General features: G+C 33.9%; 1 protein-coding gene across 1 annotated transcript; it reads right to left on the bottom strand.

The window, feature by feature from the left end:
* Nucleotides 1-573: 573 nt before the first annotated feature.
* Nucleotides 574-2,186, bottom strand: LOC149241060 (chaperone protein dnaJ 8, chloroplastic-like). Its single transcript, XM_089367438.1, has 3 exons — nucleotides 1,809-2,186; nucleotides 1,482-1,550; nucleotides 574-1,366 (listed from the first exon to the last, which is right to left on the bottom strand). The coding sequence occupies exons 1-3, from the start codon at nucleotides 2,022-2,024 to the stop codon at nucleotides 1,196-1,198; spliced, it is 456 nt and encodes a 151-aa protein (XP_089223564.1). The 5' UTR covers nucleotides 2,025-2,186; the 3' UTR covers nucleotides 574-1,195.
* Nucleotides 2,187-11,547: the final 9,361 nt, after the last annotated feature.

An 11,547-nucleotide genomic window follows, 5' to 3' on the forward strand; every position in this document is an offset into this window, starting at 1 on the left:
GTGATAAGTTTCTTCTTCCGTATCTATCACATAAGTAGTTTTAGTGCCACCCCATTGTTGGCCACTCTTCGCCGCTACATCTGTAACCTGGACACTTTGCCTGCTTCAATCGCCCTCATTAACTTTGCCAGTGTTGCATAGTTCAGATCTCTCTTGCTACAGGATCTACGCATCAATTCTGCACTCGATGGCTCCACAATTATAGCCCCAAGCATAATTTGTCAGGGATTACCCTAGATTTGTCACGGTAACAATCTAGAAAGCAAATGCTCAAAACTAATTGATTGAGTATATCTCAGTCCCAGATGAAACATATAAAATCAACATTAATGGTAAAACTTAACAACATTTGAATCCTGCAAATACAGGCAGGGATTGCCTATAGTTACAGCCAAGAATAATGCCTTGTTCAGGATGATATACAATAGAAAAATTCATTATGGAATGAAACGGCTTCATTATGTCTGAAGGATCAAATATGTAGAAATTTTGCATTATGTAATGAAACGGCAGCATTTCATCTCAATGATCAAAGATCTCTTAATCAAAATAATGGTTTCCATTAAATGAATGTCATTACAAATTGCAGGAAGAATAGTTAGGAGCTCTTTAATGAAGAGCAGATCCCCATAATAATCACATGGTCCAGAAAGATATCCCGCAGGTATGTACAAGTAGTTGAGAGTATAAATGAACAGAGCATATGTACAGGTAGTCTAATAATCAGGACCCATGTCCAAATCAAATGACTTACTAAAACAGAGACAACTCAGAAAGATGTTGCTTCATCTGGACCAGTAAGTCCTTTGTGTTGTGGAAACCAACGGAAGATAAATAAAATCAACTATACAGGTAGAAGAACATATTGTATTTCCAGGAGATGAATGAAGAAGCTTTGACTTACTAAAACAGAGACAACTCAGAAAGATGTTGCTTCATCTGGATCAGTAAGTCCTTTGTGTTGTGGAAACCAACGGAAGATAAATAAAATCAACTATACAGGTAGAAGAACATATTGTATTTCCAGGAGATGAATGAAGAAGCTTTATGGGCTTTCTAAAACAGTTGTTTTTCTGCCAATAACAGGAACTTTATAGATAGCCCATAACAGTCAACATGGGATCGGTAATGGAGAGGCCATCACTGTTTGCAAGGCCGGGCAATAGACACCTACACAGTCTATGATGAAATTTCATCAGGTATAAATGTTAATATGAGAGGAATAATCAAGGGTTCCAGCTCCTTCCCATCCCATCCATTCTTCCCACTCGTCCCAATAATCGTTATTGATTCCCATCATGCCCTCCACAGAGTAATCACCAGAATAGCTTTGCTGCTTTGCCTTTGCTAAACTGGACATTAAAGTCTGCTCATTATCACAAAAGTAACAACAATCAGAAAACCGTGGGCCTGCATAAGAATCCCATATTACAGAATGAAAATGCATATAGATAAAGATTACTCTTAGGCAGGCAATTTACCTCATAAGCCTGATTGATCTTGTGAAATTGAACCCCACGCACATCTCCTTTGCAAACATCCGGATGATACTGTAACCAGATTATATCAACATATGAGTGCAATATTAAAATATGAGTGCAATATTAATGTTTTCTGACATTCTATATGACCAGGGATATTGCCAGACAAATTTTCTTAAAAATTCTCAAGAATGTGTGAAGTCTGACATTTTTAATTTCTATTTGAACCCTATATCTCTTTTTCTATTTGCTTCAGAAATGGAAGATTTATTGAAAATATCTGATCTTGAAAGTAAGAGACATAGCTTCAAATGGGTACTTGCATACCTGCAACGCAAGGCAACGGTAGGCTCTCTTCACATCTTTTTCAGAAGCCCCAGGGCTCAATCTCAGAGTCTCATACTGCTCTTTCATCCCAGGAAAAGCAACAGAGGCCATCACAGTTACATTCCTCCTGCCTCCCAAATTCTTCTTCTCTCCACTCTTATTTTCTAAGAATGATATCCCATTGACGCCCCCAAGCCTTTTAACAGAGGCAGCCATGATCTCTGACAAAGGAAACCGCTGAGCAACAAACCAAGCTTGAAATCCTCCGGATTTCCAAATGGGTGCACCCGAATCCAGTTACTAGACCAATACAAACAAACAGCAGCGATCACCTCAAATGTGGGTATCAAATCACAAGGTAAGAATGCAGATATCAACTGATCCACCACCGTACTCTAGCATAATGATATTTATAGCCGATTTCAAAATTATGACGCCGACCGATTCAGTAGTGCAATGATAGATTAACTTAAACATGTTTGCCGTTATCTGGTACTTGGTTGTAATTTGTTCTTCTCCACTGCCGCGTCAGCGTTCACCGTTTCTAAATATGTATTATGTCAAGAATGGCCGTTGCCAACGAAATTTGACCATCTAGATTATTCGACCATTTCAAAGCGCGTAATTCTCATTCTCACCGATCTACGTCGCGTAGTGTAACTGTTATACATTTGGATTGACCGTACTCTATCTTTTTATGCTTTAGTTTTTGTGAGTATATATATATATAAATATAATATTTGGTATAAATTATAAATTTGAATATTGACTTTGCATAAATGGAATATTCCGAATTATATGACTAAATTCAGAAACACAAAATTCAAAACATACGACAAGACCACTAGATATTTTAATTATAATATTTTAAATTGGAATTGGATAATATAATTTTAGCAAATTTTAACTAAAACATTTCAAAAAAGAGTTATTTTAGTGTGATGTTTTAGAATTTTTTAAGTGGATTTTTTCAACTTAATTTTTTTAAAATTTCGCAAGAATTTATTGAAATCACAAGATTAATAGGTAAACCCTGCACAATAAAAATACCCTAGAATTTTTATAACGCTGAATCCATATATACAGTAAAAAAAACTAGTTTAAATAACACAAATCAAGATTTCAGCTCGAAATTTTCCATCAAATTCTAATAACCTAAACTCCAAAAAATCTCGATACCACTCCAAAAAAATACCAAAAAATTAGATTACATGCCATTTCGAAGTTCTTATCCGTTGACGAGTCTCCACTTATGGTATTGGTACACGTACTCGCCTTAGAGACCCTCCCTGGAGGGAAGAGCTAACGAGCCTGCCATAGGGCATTAAATGCCCGCTTAGCTGCAAGCTCGATAGCCCGATAACGCACCACCATTATTTTTTATTTATCTAATCACCGCCCGCGTACGTTATTGGGCTATCGAACTTGCAGCTAAGCAGGCATTTAATGACCTATGACAGGCTTGTTAGCTCTTGCCCCGCCTGGATACGTGCTCAGCCGTGGATACTATTTCCTTAGCTCTTGCCCCGCTGGATACGTGCTCAGCCGTGGATACTATTTCCTTGACACGTAGCAGTGTATTCAGCTGTAGGGCTGAGCTGGCAATTTGGTCTGAAATCAAACTTGTCCTATCTAATTTTCGTGGTAGCAACTTATTGTTCGTTCGCAGTTGGTGCTCTTCGTTACAAGGAGATTTCAGACTCCAAAGCGGATTTCAACTGACAGTCGATTCGCGGTTGGAACTCTTAGTTAAAAGGAGGTTTCAGACTCCAAAACTGGTTTCAGAGAGAGGAGCAAGGTATTAAGTAAAGGAATTTAGATTTCTTAAACGATGTTTAAAAAAATAAAAAAATTAATAGGGATCTTGTTGTAAATATTTATTAGGTTTATTTTATTGGATTGATTGATTTTATTGACGAGGCTGAACAATCTAAGGAATCAAGAGAGTAAGAACACTGGTTCATCTTCATATATTTTCGGAAAAGAATACTCAAGAAAATTACAAATTTATCAGGAATGGTGTTGTAAATAATACTTAAGTTCGTTTGGCTGGAGGTTATTTTTAAAAATCGTGTTGGGAATAATAGTTAAGTTGGTTTGATGTAGGGATATTTTGAAAAAAGAATTTTTCTCTTTAAAGTTAATTTATTTTAGTATTTTATATTTTAATAAAGAATAATATTGCGGGGTTTTCTATGTTTTTGGTATTATTATATTGTGTATTGTAATATTTGATTTTGATGGGTTGCTTATGGAAGCGTGGTAAAAAGTGGTTTGAATTTAGCCATTTTTGTTTTTTTGCATTCAACACCATTAAAAACTTTAGGAACATCCAAAATCTTGAAATTTGATAAATATAACCTAGATTTCTCAAAATTTCTATTGAATTTTATCAAAATCTTGCCAGAATTTCCAATGTTTTTTGGGCAAATTTGAACTCTCCTTAAACTACACATCTAAAGCATTATATACAACTTGAATGGGCTTAATGGTTAAGAGCATGTGTTTCCTCCTAAGGTCGCATGTTCAAAACCAAAGGGGGTAGAGTATGTATGCCTTCATAGACTTAGCAGTGAAATCATGGAGGTGTGTCCCTTGTCCTACAAACAAGGGGGTCTCATACACCAATTTAGTAAAAAAAGAGTTAAATTGGAGGGAAAAAAAAATGAAAATTTTGAACAATGAATATAAAGAATTTGGGTTGTGTAAATTTTAATCATGTGGATTGACATGTGTCTTTTGAAATGTGGCTTTAAAATTTTTTATGATGTTAGACATGTCTATTTTGGAATAGGACTTTTAAAATTTTAATTTAATTATCAATAATGTTGTTATGCATGTTTATTTTGGAATAGGACTTTAAAATTTTTAATTTAATTATCAAAAATTATTAGGTGGATGGTGGTGATTTAAAAATCTTGTTACATGTCTTTTTAAATGTATGTTTAACATAAATATTAATATTAATTCTTTTTAGAATTAATAATAATAGAGATTGATTGATTTTGGAAGAAAATTCAAGCTATCAGAAATTTCAAAATGGGATAGCTCCTGTTCATGGATTTGTTGGGACCTATGATGCATTTCACACCATATTTGGGCTTGAGTTAGCCTATTGATGTCATTGTTGGCTAGATGCACCCATATGAATTGGACCTATGTTGATGACTAGGTATGGCAAAACTCAGAGTTTACGGTTCGAGAAGGCTACTCTGTTTTATTGTTTCAAGTAGGACTTCGTCTAAAGTCTTGTGTTTTGTTACGGGTTTAGAATCCCAACTATCAATTGAAACTGAACTCCTTTTGTTGGTTGTTAACACATGGTAAAATAATGACAATGAAGAATCTAACCCCTCATGCTATCCTTTATGCTTGAGACAGGAAGAAACAATTGCTCATATATTTCTCAGTTGTTCCTTTGTTTGTGAAGTGGGAGTTTGTTCTTTCTTCTATATTCTCTATAATTCAATTGCGTGAGTAGCCTGCCTCTCTTTTCTCTTCATGGGAGGGTTGCTACCTTAGAAAATTCAAAGGAAAGAGCTCCTTCAAGCAAATCTAGTTGGCGGTCCCGAAATTTGTCTGTTGCAAGGTTTGGATAGTTCAAATTGACAGCATTTTCAACGAGAAGTGGTATCACCCTCACTCTGTAGCCTTAAGAGTTCAAGTGCAATGTGTTGAATATTGGAAGAATTCTGCCCTCCCCATTGATATGGAAAATGCAGATTCCCAAGAAAAGGACTGGCTTCTTAACTTCCTTCCTGGTTTTCCAAGGAGCAAGTAAACTCACTTAAAACCTATGGAATGGTGGAAGTTGAGGCTAGATCAAGATGAAATGAAAAAATTGAGGAAATCTCATACATCCTTTTTGTTGAGTTTTGATGGTGCTTCAAAGCATAATCCAGGGGTGAGGAGTAGGAGGGGTTATTCTCAACCTCGATGGAAAAATTGAAATTAAGTATAATTGGGGGTTAGGCATTTGCATAAATAATGCGGCAAAGGCATATTGATTACTACAAGGGCTCCTTCTAGCCAAAGAAGAAAACATCGAAGATTTGGTGGTGTTGGGAGATTTGTAGCTGGTTATCCATCACTTTCTTCATGGATCTTTACCTAAGGATTGCAAGTTGTGAAGCATTATTGATCGAATTAAAAATATGAAAGTAGCCTTCTCTACTATTAGCTTCTTTCATGTGTTGAGAATGAACAATTATGTTGCAGATGATCTCGCCAATAAAGGTGTAAAATTGGACGCAGGAGTCCTAATGAGAAATGATATTCCTTCCATCGCAACTATTCCTTAGCAATGAGTTTGATATTGAATGTAAATTTTGTTTGTATCAACTAGCCTTTTGGAGAATTTACACCTCTAAAGACCCTATGTCTTTTAGGATAACAAAATGACTAATAGATATTGAAAATAAACACTGTTGTGATGTTATACGTATAGTTGGTCTTGAAGAATTTTCATTGCATTCACTTGTTGTACAAACCATGATCTGGGCACAAATTTTGATTTAAAACAATACTCATCATGGTTCAAATATATATATATATATATATATATATATATATATATATTTTTTTTTTTTTCGGAATTAATAATAATAATAACTTGAAGAATTTTCATTGCACTCACTTGTTGTACAAACCACGGCACAAATTTTGATTTAATACAATACTCGTCATGGTTCAAAAAAATATTAATTTTTTTGGAATTAATAATAATAATAATAATTTCTGAATTCAAGGTTTTGTGATCCATATTGATTACAGAGCAATTTTTTTTGGTAGAAATCACATAGTAGAAATTTTTGCCCACGCGTTTCGAACCATCTAGTGTGGTCCATCGTCATGACAATAGCTTAAATAGGGATCGATGTAGAGATACTATAACGACTATAATAAACGACTAGTTTACTAATAATATTATTTAATTAATAATATTAATTAATAGGAATAATTTATACTAATTAAATCAAGAACTATGTTAAAAATTTTTTTTAAGAATAAAAAGAATTAAACAAACAAAGTCAAATATCAATGAAATATTTTTTTTATTAATTATCAACCACCATAAACGGCTAACTAAGAAAATATTATTTATTTAAATAATATCGTTAAATACCAGGAACCAACTCTAATAATTAAGATTAGGATGAGTTTCAAATTAAAATAGAAAAAATAACCAAGTCAAACATTAACTAAGGTAAAAAAAAGGTAGAGGAGTCAATATCCTAGGAGGTAAGACCTTATAAGCAACTAACAATAAACTAAATAGAAATCAAATAAATAAAATTCAACAAAAAGATAATCAAAGTAAGAGAAACTAAAGTATTAAGGCAATACAATCAAATTAAAGACAAACCAAAAAATATAAATATAAAATGGGTCCAAGAACAAGACGATACATAAATTTTTAAAAACTTAGAAGAAACAAAAGCCCACAAAAGAAAAGACAAGAAGAAACTTAAAAAATCTAAAAACAATTAGGAGGACAGGGCAGGGACCCAACTTCTGCTATTATTCCAACCTTCGTCTCTATTCAAATGATTCGTGAGCACGCCGCTAACATCAGGCATGGCAGGACCCAAATTTGTGACCACACTGACGACATCAGGCATTACAGGACTCACTCCTCTGCTTTGGTTGAACATGCAGATAAAACCAAACATCACATCTGCATTGAGGAGGCCCAAGTCATTGCTAGGATTAGTCATTTCCATCATCGAAAATTTAGGGAGGCCTTAGAAATCGAAAAAAGTTCCACCAATTTGAATAGAGACGATGGTTGGAATATTAGCAGAAGTTGGGTCCCTGTCATGTCCTCCTAATTGTTTTTAGGTTTTTTAAGTTTCTTCTTGTCTTTTGTGGGCTTTTGTTTCTTCTTAAGTTTTTTAGAAATTTTTGTATCGTCTTGTTCTTGGACCCATTATATATTTATATTTTTTGGTTTGTCTTTAATTTGATTGTATTGCCTTAATACTTTAGTCTCTCTTACTTTGATTATCTTTTGTTGAATTTTATTTATTTTTTATTTTCATTTAGTTTATTTTTATTTAGTTTATTGTTAGTTTCTTATAAGGTCTTACCTCCTAGGATATTGACTCCTTTGTCTTTTTTGACTGAGCTCCTTTGTTAATGCTTGACTTGGTTATTTTTTCTATTTTAATTTGAAATCGGACATAATCTTAATTATTAGAGTTGGTTCCTAGTATTTAACAAAATTATTTAAATAAATAATATTTTCTTAGTTAGTCGTTTATGGTGGTTGATAATTAATAATCTTTTTTACTTCATTGATGTTTGTCTTTGTTTGTTTAATTCTTTTAATTTTTTAATTTTTTTAGCATAGTTCTTGATTTAATTAGTATAAATTATTCCTATTAATTAATATTATTAATTAAATAATATTATTAGTAAACTAGTCGTTTATTGTAGCCATTATAGTATCTCTACATTGATCCCTATTTAAGCTATTGCCATGATTTGGATCTTCATCTTGTCGACCATGAACCACACTGGATGGTTCAAAAAACGTCAGCGAAAATTTCTACTATGTGATTTCTACCAAAAAAAATTGTTCTTTAATAATGGTTCGAAAAGCGTTGGCAAAAATTTCTACTATGTGATTTCTACCCAAAAAAATTGTTCTTTAATAATAATAATAATAGAAAATAAAGCTATCATGGATTCAAAATTTATTGACCATTTAATTTATATGGCTATTCTGGTTAGTCATATTCCTATCATTATAATTTTAATAATGATAATATGCTTTTGATACCAAATTTAAAATTGTTTTTAATTAATTAAAATTTATTCTTCTTTAACAAAATTACCAACTCAAAAAATTATTCAAAATCTAAAAATAGATACTATCCAAATTCTACTTTTATGGAGAAATTATTTTTTCATTATTTCTTTTTCTCCCGAAAAGGTTTCCGAGAGCATATCTTGTGCCTCATGTGTGTGTGAGCCTATTTTGTCATTCTCTATTTTTCTACATAATTTATATTCGCATGCATGCAATAATTACAGTTAAATCCACAGATCTTAAAGTTTAATAAAATGTAACAGTGTAAAATTTCAGTGTTTTAATATATTATTATTTCAGTATTTTAATATATTGTTATCAGATATGTTGTGACTCCAGTGAAATATCCACGACAGTTTACGGATCAAGGTGGAATTTCTAGAAATGATTTTTGGGTTATGGAGAACTTCTATGTTTTAGCCTCTCCACAAAGTTTCAAGACTAGAACACCTCTGGTGCTACAGAGACTAACACGTGTGAGGTGACTTGCTCATTGATTGCTAAAACTTGTGTGGATTCTTACGTGTCATTATTTTCCTTAAAAATTGAAGACCTAGACAACTAATGTCATTCTTCATGATGCACATATGGAGAGTGGGTCGCTTGCTTGGAGGTGGATCAATGGGTATCTTGGAGGAGGGTGTTGACACTTACATGGTATGAGGACACTTGGTTTCTTGCATGGAGCTTTGGAGGCTTGTGGAGGTGGAGCATTATATATTCTTGTTAAATATTCATGACATAGAACCTTGTGGGATGGATGTCTTCATCTTGGAGATTGGCATCACATGTGAGGTTATCTTCTTGTGGATAGGTTGCTTGTAGTGGTTTAAGACCACTTTATATTATTAACCTCCCTTACCCCTCATATAAATAGAAAAAAGAGAAAGTACATTCATTCATCACACATTTGCATTAGAGATGTGAGGAGTGGAGCACACTATTTCCTCTCTCTTGTGTACTCCTTTGTATTATCTTTGTCTTGGTGCACGAGTTATTGGACAATTCGAGGGATATTCTAAGGTGAGGGTTTCACCCTAAGAATGCAAAGAAGCTATGGTTTGTCATAAATCCTAGAGGGATAAAGATAGAATTGTTCTTGTAGCTCTTGTTGGAGAAGAAGACTAAGGTTTTGGAAGCCCTAATGCTACTTGTTATGCATGAGAAGGAGAAGAGAGGGAGGCATTTTTCTTGGGCTAAGGACTTGTCAATAATGATGCTAACTTGTTGAGCATTCTTCGTGGAGAGACCAACTATTGCTAGAAGTGATTCCTAGTTAGGAGGAGTTGGTGGCTAAGGTCTCAAGGTATCTCTAGTTAGAGCTTGATATTGTAGCAACTTGTGATATGCTTAAGTATGTGCATGTATTTCATCTATTATATGTTAATAAAGTCTTTTGTTTGCCGAATCATCGTGCACTCACAAAGTTGAATTTCAGCCTGCATTGTTGTCTTTTTTAATAGGTAACTTCCAACACTTGTGGTTTGATGTGGATTCAACATAACATAGGGTTGAAACCATTAAGAAATTTTAATACATCTATTGAAGATAACTGCGACATGTTCAATGCTATAAATTTTGTTGTGATAAATTTATTTGAGATCTACTATATACATGAAAAATTGAGCTATAATTTCTTGGCATTGAAGTACTGAGCTGCATGGTGGTTCAAATTCACTATGCAATTAAGTATTTTAAATCAGCCCTAAGGTTTAAACCTCTAAAAAATGAATAAAGGAGCGGAATATTCAAGTGCAAGAGTATGAGATGGCATTTGTCGGCACATAGACACGTGTTTCCTCCTGCCATCTAAAGGCCTATGCCTATAACGATTCTTAGTTGCAATGACGCCAAATCCTTCGAATTAGGGCCCTTGTACTTTATTATTATTATTATTATCCAATTTTAAGGTCACGGCCAAGCCAGACACCAAATTGGTGTATGAAACCCCCTTGTTTGTGGGACAAGGGACCCACCTCTGCACTGCTAAGTCTACGAAAGCATATATACTCTACCCCTCTGATTTTGAACCTGTGACCTTATAGGAGGAAGCACATGCTCTTAACCATTAGACCCACTCAAGTTGTAATTGTGGAAATGATGTTTATAAATAACAACTTTTATCGCTGGAGCATTTGTGTTGTTCGATGTTCTTGATTTCCTCTTAAAAAAAATAGGTTTTTCAAGAAGATACGGATTTCAATGTTAATTCCTTGCCTATTTGTCCACCCTATATGTTCCTTACACTAGTTCATCCCTTCATCATCTATTTGTCTTGAGCTTCTGGTTTTCATTCCTCTTAATGGCTCCTTGCCTAAGCCATAGGGGTTGACCTCCAACTCTTCAGACCCGTGCAGAATCGAAAAGCCATGGACATAGCTAAATCTTTTTGTTAGGTCCCTATACTACTAGTGTAACCCCTTATTATTATTAGTGCAACCCCCTTATTATATTGTTGTGCCCATGTAGTACCCATATTCTTATTATTGTGCCCCATAGAAACTCACTATTGTTATTGTTGTGCCCTTACATTATTATTGTTATGTCGGCTTTGATTATATTATGGCCCCTTAGACTCCTATATATAGAAAGGAGGTTTTGTCATTTGTATCATCCAAGAATTGTTCATTTGTGTAATGTAAAGAAGGTTTCCCCCTCGAAGAGGCTAAATTCTAAGGCATTTATCTCTCTTTTCTATCTTTTTATGAGCTGATTTCATAACATTTGGTATTAGAGCTTTGGATTCTAGGGTTTCGCTACCCCAAACATGTCAGCGTGGCATTTCCACTATAACTTTTTTTGCTACTAAGTTTCAGAAGCTAAAAAAAAACCATTTGAGAAGAAATCGGTATGAACCTCGGGTTTGAATTTCAGAGCTTGTCTCACTATATTTTCGGAGATATGATCTGAGGAATTTAGGGTTTT

Source organism: Pinus tabuliformis, chromosome 8, assembly GCF_031772625.1.
Source record: "Pinus tabuliformis cultivar Carrire ecotype Pingquan chromosome 8, CPIR1, whole genome shotgun sequence".
Classification (NCBI taxonomy): domain Eukaryota; kingdom Viridiplantae; phylum Streptophyta; class Pinopsida; order Pinales; family Pinaceae; genus Pinus; species Pinus tabuliformis.

Bases quoted from the DNA above. Each gene is read 5' to 3' on its own strand.
- LOC149241060 (XM_089367438.1), bottom strand. From the start codon at position 2,024: ATGGCTGCCTCTGTTAAAAGGCTTGGGGGCGTCAATGGGATATCATTC. The intron at 1,551-1,808 runs GTATGCAAGTAC...ATCTGGTTACAG, and splicing joins ACCGTTGCCTTGCGTTGCAG to TATCATCCGGATGTTTGCAA. The intron at 1,367-1,481 runs GTAAATTGCCTG...GATAATGAGCAG, and splicing joins AGATCAATCAGGCTTATGAG to ACTTTAATGTCCAGTTTAGC.